The 15,383-nt window shown below is 38.7% G+C and overlaps 1 protein-coding gene across 1 annotated transcript in view; it reads left to right on the forward strand.

The window, feature by feature from the left end:
- srbd1 (S1 RNA binding domain 1) overlaps positions 1-5,857 on the forward strand; it is a 75,901-nt gene extending 70,044 nt beyond the window's left edge. Inside the window, exons 19-20 of the mRNA XM_083539911.1 lie at positions 2,777-2,961; positions 5,305-5,857. Of these exons, the coding sequence (XP_083396037.1) occupies positions 2,777-2,961; positions 5,305-5,597 (478 nt within the window). The 3' untranslated portion in view covers positions 5,598-5,857. The remainder of the gene's footprint in view (positions 1-2,776; positions 2,962-5,304) is intronic.
- Positions 5,858-15,383: the final 9,526 nt, after the last annotated feature.

A 15,383-nucleotide genomic window follows, 5' to 3' on the forward strand; every position in this document is an offset into this window, starting at 1 on the left:
ATGATTGTTTTGGTAACAGTTTGTGGAAGAACCACATATAATTGGAAAAGTCAGGTATCCCTAAACTGTATATAGTATACATTATATTGTATAGATAGATCAATTGATTAATCTCTGAGGAAAATTCACATGTACAATATATATTTTTTTATATTCATTTTATATAGATTTTGACAAATGTGCTTTGACATTATTTGCTGTTTTGCCAATTCCATTACATTATCAAAAGCTTCATTGTTTTTATTCAGTATTTATTATAACACACAATCCTCGCTTTGATCTCATGAATACATTCAGGCTGCCTGTGAATGTGGTGGCGTTGGATGTAACCGAAATCTAAGTGTGCAAACTGTGCCACATGCCATGTGACTAAATCCAATTTTTAACTGACTCCACCCAGACTCTTCTGCAGGAACTTTCCTAGATAAGCTTCAAATAAGGTCCTGTACATTTTGAATGCTAAGAAAAAAAATCCTTGTTTCTTTCTGATCTTGAATAATCTGAAGTTCCTGATGTGATGAAGTTCCTGATGTGTACTTTTGATGTTATAGTCCATGTGAGTATTTATACTGTATATAAATTGGTGTTTTATCCTAAACAATTGTGTGCTTCTGACTTTGTGGTAACAGTTTGGAGAAAAACAACATATGACTAAAAAAAGGGAGTATTTGACTCCTATTGAACGTAGGCTGTAACATGCACATGTAGTCCTCAACACCAAGACACGTGCCGATTTGTGAGTTTTTCAAATCTGTCCACCTCAACAGTGCATTATCCGAGCTCACCGCAACAGCTTCACAACATGCCAGAATGAAACAAAGAGCAAACAAGTCGGTCAAAAAAAGAAAAAAAATACAAAGTAGTAAAGCAATCTTTAAAAAAAAGAGGATCTTAAATTAACAAATAAAATACAGTATTATGTTACACAAAAAAAGAAGAAACGTTAGTATTCAATTGACAAATAAAATAAAAGTAAATGATTTTAGATAAAGTAAAACCAAATATTCAGAGCTGACTGTCATTTGATGGCGTCTCAGGGAGGTCCAATATTTTTATTCAACTTCAACAAAAGCTGCTTCTGGAAGTGTGTGCAATTTATTCAAGCTTGTTTTAGACTGCAAAGGAGGCCAGCAGTGCTAAAAAGTTGCTCACAGCCAGTAGATGTTGACACCTTCAACAGAGGTGCTAAATGTAAAGGTAACAAAAGTACACACAGATGTTTATATACTGTATATATATATATATATATATTGAATCATAAATGTAATTGAGTAGAGAGTAAAAGTTGCGCTATCTTTGATACTCAGTAATAATATAAAGTAGCCCAAAAAATGAGTACAGTAATGTACCTCTACTCAATTACTCTACACCACTGTCTATATATAATGTACACTAGGTTGAGACCTTTATAAATAGATGTTGCTCTTATAGTTAGTACTGTTCTTCTTATTCGTTGGGGGTAATCACTTTATTTCTGACCACAGCTTTTCAAGTGCGGTCCAATCCCTAGATATATTGATTTTCCCGTGCTGCTTTTTTATTTTGCCATGTTTTATAGTTTTTTCTCATTTGACCATAACACAGTTAATTTTGTTAATCATTGCATCACAAAATCTGTGAATTATTTCAAGAGGCATCTTTTATTTATTTGTTTTTTTTCCATATTAGCCATTCCTGCTTAGGTTTCAAAATGACTGCAGTTAAGTGTGTTAAGATGAGCTCCATTCTGTCATAATGTTTTGGGGTTTTTTTTCTCATAATTTTTGTAAAGCACATATTTACAAAAAAGTTACGGGAATGTGACTGTGTCTAAAAGAAAGTGGGCGGAGTCTAGGTCCACATGCCCTGTCACTCAGGCTGATGACAGCTGCGGGTGCTAGCTGGCGTCAGACTGCCACGCCGACCGCTATTCATCAGCAGGCTGGCTTGGCAGTGTGTCCCCCAATTCAGCATTCCACAGACACCCCTGGATACACTGACCTCCCACACTTCTGGTTGTCCTCTGAGCAGTTATAAATCCTGTTTAAATGATTTAGCTCTTTATAATCAATTGTCAATTATATGAAACAGAAGTAGCTTTTCTGTTATGTTGTAGTATATTTGCGGAATATATCTGTAGCTTGTAACGTGTTGTGACACTATATGGTCCTTTTACATCTTCTGGCCTCATTCCTGGGATCCAGCCGTCCTGTGTTATATCCTATATAGCTGAAGACATTTTTCAGTGCTCTGTTCCACGCTACAGCTGCTAGTCTAACGCGAGGTAAGGCCATGCGCTTGGATCTGCTCTGTGTTAGGTCGGGATTTGGTTCAAGGGAGTGCTTCTGTTGTCTCTCTGAGGCCCCACCAGTGGCCCTTCTTGATATACTTGCAAAGCAACTTGATTTATAGAAGGAGACAGACTGTTCATCTTTGGGACCCTGGAGATCAAGATTTAGAGCATAATTAGTCTCACCTTTACTCCCTTTTCTTCGCCTCCTTTTTTGCACGTCAGATATCTCTTCCCAGGCTAAGCTCGAAGACGAGGTTGAAGAGGTAGAGACAACATTTATCCGCCATGTCCGTTGGCCTCGGGGGAGCTCTATTAAAAAGCCATTTGTTAAGACAGCATCTCTGTGAACTGTTTGAACTTCACGTAGACACATTACAAAGTCTTTAATGTTAACGTTAAACTCTTTGAAGCAGTACATTAGTTCTAAACTTTATCAGTGAACTGCCTCATTTTCTGGCCTTTTTTTTTTAAGTCTGATTTATTAGTATTTTTTTTTTCCTTCAGGTTTTTGTCTCAGCTTGGTGGTAGTTTGGATCAGCTGGGTTGTGCTGAGCTCCAGCAGCGAGTTAAGAGCACCACTATGAACACTGGTCTGGAGAGTCTGGCCCAGTCTCTCAACACCTGCCCTGAAACTTTGCAGCTCATCGTGGATGGTCTCACTCAGCCGCCTGGCTTTGACATTCGTCAGGGTAAGAAGGATCCAGCTACTCCTCGCTCTGCTTTTGATCATCTCCGTGCTTTGTCTGGTGTTGTCTGTAGAGGCTATTGTGTTATTCGTTTTCGCAATATCTCTGGTTGCTTTGGCATCACCGAGATCACTCAAAAATCGTGGAAATCATGCTGGGTATGTCATTTGTGTTTAATCTGGATTCCATCTGAATTGTTATTGCGCTGTAATAGTTTACTGCAGCATCAGTTCGTAACATTGGAAGTCGTACCTCTCAGCACATGCTTTGCTTTTTCACGAAGCGCACACATGCACAGACACTCAGACAGACCAAAGGACTCTCCCCATATGACCATAATTCAGACAGATTAAAGAGAGTTCTGTGTCTCTGTCTGTTTCTCGCTCTCCCTCTCCCTCTCTCTGCCTCTCTCTATGATTGTCTGCTCCTCTCCCCAGAGTCTCTCTCTGGTCTGTGCGAGATCTGGGCGGTACTCCAAGCTTTTGAAGTTTTGCCGTGTAATTTGGGGGAAGACCCAAGTTATTAAAGCGGTGCTGCCAACAGATATATCATTAATGAGAGTGAAAGAGCGCGGCTTAAAGACAAAAGCAGAGTAATGCCTTTCGACTAGTGAAACCCCCGCTGCTTACTGTTCGAATTAAACCCAGAAATTGCCCATTCTGCTTTTATCATTACCCTCAGCATGGTGGACAAAGAGGTTCGTATGAATTTCTTTATAGCCAGACTATAATTAATTGCAATGGTAAGTAATGAAAGTTAGTTATTAAGTTAGTCAAGGTGATCAATGCTGTGTGCATCGCGGTGCCTGGAATACTTGGGATACTACCATTTGCAGGTTCACTTTCACTACTTGGAGTCCTGAAGAGGCTCACTTCATCGCCAGCTGTACAAATAGCTGCCATGTGAACACTGCTTTTGGTAAGATGGTCCTGGATTAGAATAATCAGAGATGAATGTTTTTTGGACTGCAGATCCTGTGGAGAGGCTGTGTTTATCTAAAAGCACCTCCCAAAGAAAGTATCCCTAGGAGAGACCAAATTAATTCTGAGACAGGGCTCAGAAAAGTTGGACGGTACTGTATGAGGGGTAGCAATCTGAATTATGTTCGGCAGCTCCAGATAACTCAGGTCTTAAATGAGGGTTTTTGCTGTGTCATGTATAAATTAGGGCTGTCAATCGATGAAAAATATTGAATCGCGATTAATCGAACGATCGCCGCGAGCTAACTCTTGATTAATCGCACATTTTTATCTGTTCTAAATGTACCTTAGATTAACACTTTACAAGTTTTTAATACTCTAATCAACATAGGCATGGACAAATATGCATACTTTATGCAAATGTACGTTTATTATATCGAAACCAAACTCAACATAGAGCAAAAGATTCCTGTCAATGTTTTAAAGTAATTACGGTGTGTTAAATTGCTTAAATCATCAGGACACCTAACGGAACATTTGCTGTGTTTCCACACCGACGCTTTTAAATGGTTTTGGTGCTTCATTTGAGACTTGGCGCATCAGTAAAAACAAATGTTTTAGTGATGAAAAATTCTTTTTTAGTTGAGTTTTCTTTTTGTTTTTTAATATGTTGTGAATAAATGTGTGCTGCGTTGCAGGTGTTAATTCTGCCTCTGTTATGTTTGTTTATTATTTATTGAGATTATTTTTTGATAAAAATGGTCAAACAGAAATGCCATTAAAATGTATTTGTGTTAACGTGTCATCAACAATCATTTCGACAGCTCTTAATATATATATATATATATATATATATATATATATATATATATATATATATATATAATACACTGATCAGGCATAACATTATGACCACCTAATATTGTGATGGTCCCCCTTTTTGCTGCCAAAACAGTTCTGACCCATCAAGCATTAACAGCATTAACTTCTTCAGCAATTTGAGCTACAGGAGCTCATCTGTTGAATCGGACCACACATGCTAGCCTTCACGTCCTACGTGCATCAATGAGCCTTGGCCGTCCTTCAGCCTGTTGCCAGTTCATCACTGTTTCCTCCTTGGACCACTTTTGATAGATACTGACCTCTGCAGACCAGGAACATCCCACAAGAGCTGCAGTTTTGAAGAAACTCTCACACAGTTGTCTAGACATCACAATCTGGCACTTGTCAAACTCGAGCAAATCTTTACGCTTGCCCATTTTTCCTGCTTCTAACACACCAACTTTGAGAACAAAATGTTTACTTGCTGCCTAATATATCCCACCCTCTAACAGATGCCTTGATAAAGAGTTAATATATATATATATGTATATCGCTTGAAATTATACTTAAAATTATATTTTGCTGTCCTCTTTTCTTCTCACAGACTTTGAGCAAGCGGTCTTTAAGCGAAGTATTGTTTCCATGAATGATCTCCATGAGGGCACCGTGCTCACAGGGCGTGTGGAAAACACTGCTTTGTTTGGGGCATTCGTGGATATCGGAGTGGGCCGATCGGGCCTCATCCCAAAGCGCTACATCACTCAAGACAAACTGCCTGAGGACAAGAGAAGACGAAGTCTGGCTATAGGACCAGGAGAGCGAGTTGAAGTCCGGGTTATAAATGTGGATCCTCAAAGAAACCGGATCACCTTAGACCTAATTAGGGTTCTCCGATAGATTCCTCCTGAGCCAAGTAAACATTTGGCAAGCAACAATTCCGAAAGATGTCTGGTTCTACCCTAGTAATTAAAGCAAATTTGAATTAAATAATAAAAAAATAATTGTGTTTATCTTCATTATATATTCTATTGATTTATTCAATAATTGTGCAGTGAAATGTTCTTGAGCAAGCATAATTAAAGAGTTTTCTGTGTATGTGGGTTTTTTTTATAGCAGTGTTCTAGTTTGATAGGGATGAATAAAGAATATATAACAAACTACCTATCTAACTATTTATCTATATCGATAAAAGTTTGTGGACACAAGACCATAAGATTCTTATGTGCTTCTTTAACGTCCAATTCCAAATTTAGTCCAGAATTACTAATATAATAACCTCCACTCTTCTGGGAAGATGTTCCACTAGATTCTGGAGAATGTTTTTGGGGATTTTTTGCTCAAGTGTGTTGTTAAAGTCAGGTACTGATGTAGGTGGGGTGAGAAGGTCTACGGTGCAGTCAGCATTCATATTCATGGCAAAGGTGTTCAATAGGGTTGAGGTCAGGACTCTGTAGCAGGTCTCTTGAGGTCTTCCATTCTAACACATGTAAACCATACCTAGATAGAGCATATTTTGTGAACAGGGGCATTGTCATGCTGGAACAGGTTTGGGTCTCCTGGTTCAAGTGAAGAGAGATGTTTATGCTACTGCATCCAAAGACAACCTCCAACTTTGTGGTAACAGTTTGGAAAAGAACCACATATGGCTGGAATCAATCTATATATCTATCTGCATTACATAAGTTATCCTTGACCATGCCGTGCTATAACCAGCTGTGAACTGGAACCAAGCTCTCTTTGTGAGAGAAACTCTCACTAGCTTATTTTGCATATCCCTGATGTCATGTATGTGGAAGAGGGCAGATAGCACATTCCTTTAAGTGTGGTATACTGCTCTAAAACAGCATGAAGAGAAAAATCTTTTGGGTGTAAAATTGTGCATTTATCTTCCAGTCTCTTTAAGAACGCTCAAACGAGCAAATAACAAAATAAGTCCCACGATTGTAATAACAGAATGTGTAATGAAATAACCCTTTTTCCTGATTCAATCATCTGACTTTGGGTCAAATCTTTAGAAAGTTTTGTCAAAACATTGCATTGTGGATGTTTTTTTTTTTTTCCAGCAGGAAAAGAAATCTTCAAAATAGTGTTGCTCTGGAATATAAAAATTATATCTCTATATGTTTCTGAAAAATGTTGTATTCTAAATAAAATACATGTATGATTTGGATAAAACAGCTATAATTACAAAATACATAACAATAAAGGAGCGTATTTATACATTTGTAAAGTAAATTATACAAAAGAGCAATTTTCTGGGGTTTTTTTTGTTTTGTTTTGTTGCATTTCAACCCTTATTGTACACATGAACCATTATGTACTAATAGAGAAATATGAAGAGAGAGGTACAGTAGAAAAAAATTTATCAGTAACTATAACCATCAACTACTGTATAATTATACTCACTATAAAAATCACACTAGTACTTATTTACTTTTTATGTTTTAAGTAAATCCATTTTGTGTGATAAATGTTCAAAAGAGGGCTTCATTGTTTATACAGCATTTTAATTAAAATACTATATTTAGTAAATTATGTAAGTACTTTTAGCTTTTTTTTTTTATGTTTGTTTTGCTAATCTGGGAAAATTCTCCTCAAGGATTCTCTTCCACTGAAGTGGATTTGTTTTACTGTTAGCATTTGTAGATTGCAAGTCACTTTCCATCTTCTGTGCTAAGGCATCAGTCCTAAAAGGTCTTAAAGAAGCTCCCCATTGTCTTTTATTTTCTAGCTCATGTGTCAGGTGGCACTTTGGCACTTGCTGTTGGACTGAACACCACAGTGTCAGGCTCAAAGTAAATGTTAGCAGGTAAACAACTTCACATCAATAGCTTGGAATTTCAGCTCCTCAATATTTATTCTAAGTGGGTTTAAATTGTCCAACAATCTATTGGTGTCAGGAAATGAATATTTGTCATTGAGTTTCTCCAAAATGGATCTTTAATGATTGATTTTATGAGTTCATTGCATTTCTATTGAAGTAAAGGGACGTTGAACGGAGAAATAACTAGTATGGTACAGAAAACGGTCCTCACCTGACAAAGCATGAGTGGAATACTCAATGAAAGACTCCAGGACCTCAAGGTCTTACCAGGTTAGCAAAAAATGTCTAAATTTTTGTTAGCAAATGCAAGGACTTTGCTTATTACTGGTTCTTTCTACACAGACACACCAAGTTGCCACTCCTGGACCCATGAGCAAGAGCCCTTTACCCATTAGCTGCTCATTTGTATGAATGAGATAAATGTAAGTCCCTCTGGATGAGGGTGTCTGCTAAATGCTTCAGGATTTAAGATATCATTTGTTTTCTGGTTCCCCTGCTGGTAGTTGGCTCAGTTATAACCTTGTGACTTAGTAGACTGAGGTATTTCTGCACATTGAAAAGTTCTTTCCGGTGTTGAAAGCTGGCCACGACTTTCTTTCACACCAAAACTGCAACTACTATGGGAACCCCTTATGCTTCTGGCTGTAAAACTATTTTGGGGGAAAAATAAACAGTCTATTTCTATTTAAGAATCATGGAAACTCGAGCATAAACCATTTTCTTTCCTTGGTTAACAACATCACAAACAATTAGTTTCACAAAATGAGGCTAGTGCTCCCTGACACAAACATTTATTCAATAGACAAAATTCATAAAGAAAAATCATTATTTCATCAGCGAGATAAGATGAGACGCATTTTTTGCTCTGACAGTATTGACCCTGTGGCAGTGAACCTGGGTTTAGCCACAGTACTAACAGGTATCATACTCTATTTTTGGCTATGTGAATGTAATTTCTTCCTACTTTTTTAATTATTTCTCACATTTAACACACACACACAAAAAAAAAAAAAAAACATTGATTCAGCCAGCTTTGCTTGTTTTGGGACGATAGGCCTACCAGATTTTTGGTAGAAGGAGAAGAGTCTGAGGCTACTGATCGCTTGCAGAGATTCATGCATTGCCAACGTTTGTGGCTATTTTCCTCTTGCACAGCTTGCAAACGATGCTATTTTTGTTCAGCATCTGTTTTCTGAAAACCTCCATATAAATCTCTATATTACAGATTAAGTGTTGCATTAGGGGACTAACTCATCATCCTTTACTGTGTATGTGCTGTCGCTATTTTGCTAATGATGTGTAAACAGTGCCTCCCTTTGTAAATACATTTCTTGTTCTGTCATGTTTGTGAGGAGAAAATGGTGATAAAATAAAACATTATTTTTTAATGCTCTTTAATTTTATATCTTTAGCAAAACGGTTGCAATAATATCTCTCTTGTTCAACGTATCGTCCAGCCCCAAGCAGCAGCATAGGCTGGCTTGATTGACAGTGTATTAGAAAGCAGGAAAAACAGGGTTGTCCAAGAAGCTTCCAGTCTGCAATATGATTTGAGGAGCCATAGGGAAAAGCCAAACCCAATTATCTCAAGCTGGCCACGTACTAATCAGCACCTTCAAAATTATTCCCATATTCCCTCTTCTCTATTATTCTCTGTGATATATATATATATATATATATATATATATTTATATATATATATATATATATATATAAATGCATGAATGAAGAAATTGATAAATAAAGAAGCCACAATTCCTTGAGCTCTTCCTGAGAAACCAGAGAGAATAGCAAATCAGGACATGACATTTGCATTTTGTGGCTTTTTGTTATGGGGATGTCTCATCAGATCAAGCAGAGATTTTTCATTGGATTTTAATCGTCACAGTGGTTATGTTTTCATAATTGAACAGTCATTCTATATGGAGGCTATTAGAACATTTAAAGTTTTTTTATTTATTTATTTTTTTAGATTCTTTGTGTAACCCTGTCTATTATAAGTGCTTTTGTGTCTTTTTGTGGTGTGGCAGTACGTTTATTTAAGTCACCGTGTGTGCATTGCATTTTTCAATCCTCTCATCTTATGAGCAGTCAGTACTGGTGAAGCGTAGTCCATAGTCACCTGTGTCATTACAAACCTCCTTTCAATCACAGCTTCAATACGTGAGCCAGCTAGTATAAGAGCCAATTAAGTGGCAGCTTCATTGCCGCCACCATCCCGAGAGCCATCAAGTCCATCGCCTGAGCCGATGCTGCTCCTCGCCGCATTTGCTCAAGAGCAGGTGTGGATGGAGTCGGACCTTGCTGTGATGTGTAACCAAAATCCATAGAAAAAGTGAGTGCAAGTCTATCCCAGGGGTACAGCGCGTGGATTTGAGCACGGGCTCAAAGCCTTGCATCCACTTGTGCCATTTGCGTCCCTGAGAGGCTGATATACTGCTCAGCTTTGGGAACAGGCATTATTGAGGCCTCCTAGAGGACGGATGCGTTAGGATGGAGCAGTGATCTCAGCACTCCAGCCGGTTCTGTACGCGGTGTTTCATCAGGGCTCTTTCTCCTGCTGATTAATGTGTGTGTGGAGGAGAACGCGCATGCACACATGTGTATGTTGAGTCATTTCCCAATCTTTTCCCATTACCTAGTATTTCATTAGCTAAATTAAGAAAAACAAAAGGATGCAGATGTGATTTAAACAGACGTGCCAAAGTGTGCAAAGGGACCTTGGGCGAAGCCGGTTCAGGAAATGAAATGAGGAAAGCAAAAGAGCAGCTTTTCTATAATATAAACTGCTCCGGTTTTACACAGACACAATATGCAGTGATGCGGTGCATTTAGAAAGTAGATTGGTGCATTTGGGAATACTGAAAAAACACCTTTCTCAAATTATTTTAATGCATAATTCTTGGTAGTTAAACTGAACAGTTTGAAGTACATATTTAATTCATTTGCATCTGCCAAGGATTTAAATATTGGAACCTCGGTTTTATGAGCTGTTGTCATATTTCCCACAGAGGTGGGTTGGGGCATGTCTGAAAGGGGGAAAAAGTTAAGAGGAACTTGTAAGCTTTCCAAAAAATACACATACAAAACACACACAGAATTATCTACAAGAGCCTAACTTTTAGAGCAATTACTATGAGCATGCACTGTGTTTGAGAGGTAGCAAAAAACTGTAATTAGGTCCCCAAATTGACCTCACTTAAGTAGTGAAGTGGAAGGACCTGGCTGCTGAAGTGCTGGGAGGAATTTAAATATGTAATATTTTACATGAATATCCAAAACTATATATGGAGCCAGGTGAAGATATGAGATGGGTATAGTCTACGTTATGGGTGTTAGTAAAGTGTTAAGGACGACAGAATGACAGAAGTAATGTTAAAGGGGGACTGCATGGCAAAATGACAATAATAGGAATAACAATTCTTTTTTCCTTTTTTTTTCTTATTTCATATTTTTTTTTAAAGACTTGCTGCCTTCATACTGCTTCATGCTGACATGCAAGACTAAAATGTTGCAATGTGTTTTATGTTCTACTGCAGTAAAGAAACTGGAATAAATACAATACATAACTAGTATATGGACAAAAGTATTGGGACACCTGACGTTTTTCTAAACTTACCACAAAGTTGGAGGAACACAATTGTATAGATTTAAACATGATAATGCACAAAGTGTGTTCCATAAAAATATGCTTTATATGGGTTGGAAGATCTTGAGTGGCCTGCTGTAGAGCTTTGACCTTAACACCATTGAAGACCTTTTGGATGAATTGGAACACTGACTGCACCCCAGGCCTCCTCACCTTACCTACATCAGTACCTGACTTTACTAACATTCTTGTGGCTGAATGAACACAAATCTCCACAAACACACTCCAAAATCTAAGGGGAACATCTTCCCAGAAAAGTGGAAGAACAGTCACTGGGGATTAAATATGAAAGGGTATGTTCAAAAAGCACATACCAATTTTATGATCAGGTGTCTACAAATATTTGTCTATCCAGTGTACGTTATTTGATGTTCCATTACTATTATTTGGAAAACAATTTAAGAATATTTGGCTATTCTCTCTAATGTTATTGTAAACTGACTTGAAATTTTTAAAGACAAAAAACAACGATAAAATAGTCTAAAATTTTTGTTAATGGTTAAATTATTTATTTCAGTATTTTAATATAATGCTCATTTTTCAATGCTGCATTGGCCTCTAATAAACATAGAAAGAATATTCTATTGATTTTTCATAGCTCTTATGAAACTGGTTGCTTTCTCTCATACAGTTCAATCTGGCTGGATCCTGAGCCCTCAGGGTGAGCGTGGTGGCTGTTTGCATTAGGCTGCACCTTGTCAACAGAGCTTATAAAAGCCGTTGTCCCCAAAATGAGCACGATATCAAAATCTTCACATCCGCATCCGATTAGCAGGCCCCAAGAGCTGCCCATCTCCCCTTGGGGCACCCTTCCCCTCCTTCTCCTTACTCGCTCAGAGCTGAAATTCATTAGGCTCTCTCAATGGTGGCCATTAGACTAACTGTGTTAGCGTGGTGGCGTATCCCCCACAGCCTCTCAGCTCATCTCCAGTAAGTGGATAATGTCTTTAGACTGATTATGAGAAAGAGCGATGCTATTGAGAAGGCGCCCTGCAGCAGTGAACCTTGGGCAGACGAAATATTTCCACAGAAGCTCAGGTGTTCCTCTTTCCATAAGGAGAAGGGTAGGCAGAGAAAGGAGAGTGAATTGCGTTCCATATATGGAATGATTTTCCCGTTTCCTGTCATCAACTACAAAGAGTAAAAAGTGCAAGGAATACAATATCTCTTTTATAACATATTGACAAACTGTATAGTACCAGGTATTTGCCGTCCTTTCCTTCCCTCCTTTCTCACACTTCACATTTACGCATGTGAATTCCCCAACTGGATTCTTCGGTGGACTCGGAGGACCTCTTCCTCTTTCAGGGTCACTGGCACAGCCCCCAGTAGCTAGTAATTGACAGATGAGTCTAGGAAGTTGTGTTTTAACACTCGCACCTCTTTGCTCCCAGGGTCGTGAAGCCTTTATCAGGCAACCTCTCTGTGGACCTCCTGGCAAAAACTTAACTGTTCTCATATACATATCTCATATCCAAGCCTCATATTTAGCTGCTAAGTTAACACCACTGCCCCGGTCATAGGAAGGAAGAGGGGATGCACAAAACAGGGGAAAACCCATGATGCTGGAGGTTGTTCCAGAGTTCGCCAAATTGTTTACCTTTTCTAATTTTCTTTGTATTCTGCATGCTGGGGAAAGCGTGTTGGTGGAAGGCATGCTTATGAGATATCTTGCTGTGAATGTTGATAATCAGCTGCATGAAATACGTAGGTATTCCAGTCGCTTTTTTGAGAATCAGAGGAAGTCTTTTTGCTGCTGACATTGAGATTTTTGTGATTATTTGATTTTGGAAGAAAGCATGACAGAAACCGTAGTGATAATGTAGGTTAATTTGCGTGTTTTGTTATATACAGTAACACCTCGGACCTCGTCTACTACGAAACTCGTCAAATTTGGTACTCGGCACGTTATGACAACTAAAAAATGCATGTGCGGAACTTGAAATTGACTCTCGCGATGACACTTCAGTCAAAAGAGGTACATGAAGAGTCTCATGTTAGCTCACTAATGGTGCCATATGGTGCCCTCCAAAGCATTCTTTTTTGTGCTTTCTGTTCATTTTAAGACTAAATCATGGGCCTTAAAGTGGTTAAGCTTGGAAAGAATAGCAAGAATTTTTGTGAACCTTTACAACCACTTTATTGGATTACAGAATTGTATGCCTGTCAAAAACATAATTGTACAATGTACAAAGGTGCAATAAAATTTTTTTGGAGAACCTTCATGCATTTTCTTTATTACTTATACAGTACAATACTGCATTAAAAAAATCAGTTTCAGCACTCGTCACAAGTTCCAGAACGATTTACTGACAAGAACCCAGGTATTAAAGTATTGTGATTTATACAATACTTAAAACTGTTTTTTGGTGCCATGTCTCATGTTAGCCAAAATTCCAATATTAAATCCTTAAATGTGCACTTCCTCAGGGTCAATCCACATGTACACACAATTATGTATCTGTCACAAAACTGGACACATATTGGATTAAAAGTGATCAGTGTACATTCAACGAGAGATTAACCCATCAACATGTGTTAGATTATAATGTTAGACTATTTGACTTTTCTTTCTTTAATGAGTTCCCCCCCTGCCGCCCTCAGGCATTTGTGTGAAGAGTGTTAGTGACAGGGGAGGACGGGTCCCAACACGTCTCCGAGCTGCTGAATGCTCACAGCCAGGACGTGCGGCCCGCTGAGTAATTGCTTCTCATTTAAGGGATTCGGCTTCTAAACAATGAGGGGTAATAATACCTTATTAATGTCAGGCTGACTTGTCACACTGTGACAGATTTACTGTTAAAACAATACCACTGGAGCTGGAAAGCAGACCTGCATTAAGATGAGCCGTCTGCATGTGGACCGTGATTCCAACCCCGACGTCACACCGTGCAATCTTCACAGTGGCACACAACTTAAAACTTCATGATTAAAATTAAGGATTTTTAACATATCCCCAGTTTGCCCAGCTTGTTTTATAGACTAGAGATGACTTTTAAAATGTTATTAGAAATATGGGTTATTTAATCATATAGTAAATTTAATCCACCACTGTTTGATGAAATGGCTTGAAAAAGTCTTCAAATAAATCACAAAAGCTGTGTGTGTGTGTGTGTGTGTGTGTGTGTGTGTGTGTGTGTGTGTGTGTGTGTGTGTGTGTGTGTGTGTGTGTGTGTGTGTGTGTGTGTGTGTGTGTGTGTGTGTGTGTGTGTGAGGAGGAAAAAAAAGGAAGGAAGAAGGTACTCTAACTGGAGTGCTGCTTGGCCTCTACACCTTTTTTATGACAGCTAATGATGATCTATCTCTCCCTGATGGCCTGCAGTCTGGGAGCAGGAGGAGTAATGTCTGTCATCGAGTGCTAACAATCACTAATTAGCAACGATGTCTATTAACACTACCACCAGTGCAACTGTTCTTGTGGCTGACATTCAGCTCAAGTGGACTGGTTGGCTGGAGGCGGTCTTGTCTGTACACATGATCAAACTGCATAAAGAATTTTGTTAATTGAAAAAAATTCAGAATGCAATATGGAATTTTGGTTTAACAGCATTGTTAAACCGGCAAAACAGTCATGTCTCGGAGAGCAACTTTATGAAAATTGAGCTTGACAAGGCTTTTGATTCATTTTTTGCATGGAATATTTGACCATGCCAGAGTCCTGGAGTGATCCACTCCCTGGCCCAGCACTAAGTGCAGCTGTGGCACCTCCACCTGAGCTGTAGCATTCATGCTCCCTGGGACGTCGCAGGAGAGAGTTAGTACTTTCCAGGCCAGAGAGCCGTCAGCACAGCTCAGGGTGAGCCAGAGCTTTACACCAAGCGATTATTGCAGATCCCTGCTCAGGCCAAGCACAACACTGTAATGTATCATAACTTAAAGGCATGACAAGTTCAAAAGCTGCAAAGCAGCGAGTTGGCCCATGGGAGCTTTTCCACAGAGAGGAACAGCCTATTTTCAGACACCTCCACTGCTGCTGTAGTAATATTGAGTGTGACAAGGAACCCTAAAGCACTATTAAGGTCTACTGAGATTAGCATGCTGGTTCTATCAACAATAAATGGAAGGAGATACCAATGCCTGTAAAGCTGTTCCATTAAGTTGCACCACAGTAACACATTACGGTTCCAGTTAACTGGCATTTCGGTTTGTCAGAACAACATTTCAGTAATGCAGTAATATAATATGACAGGTTTAGATATTGTTGTATGTT

This window comes from Silurus aristotelis, assembly GCF_946808225.1.
Source record: "Silurus aristotelis genome assembly, chromosome: 4".
Lineage (NCBI taxonomy): Eukaryota > Metazoa > Chordata > Actinopteri > Siluriformes > Siluridae > Silurus > Silurus aristotelis.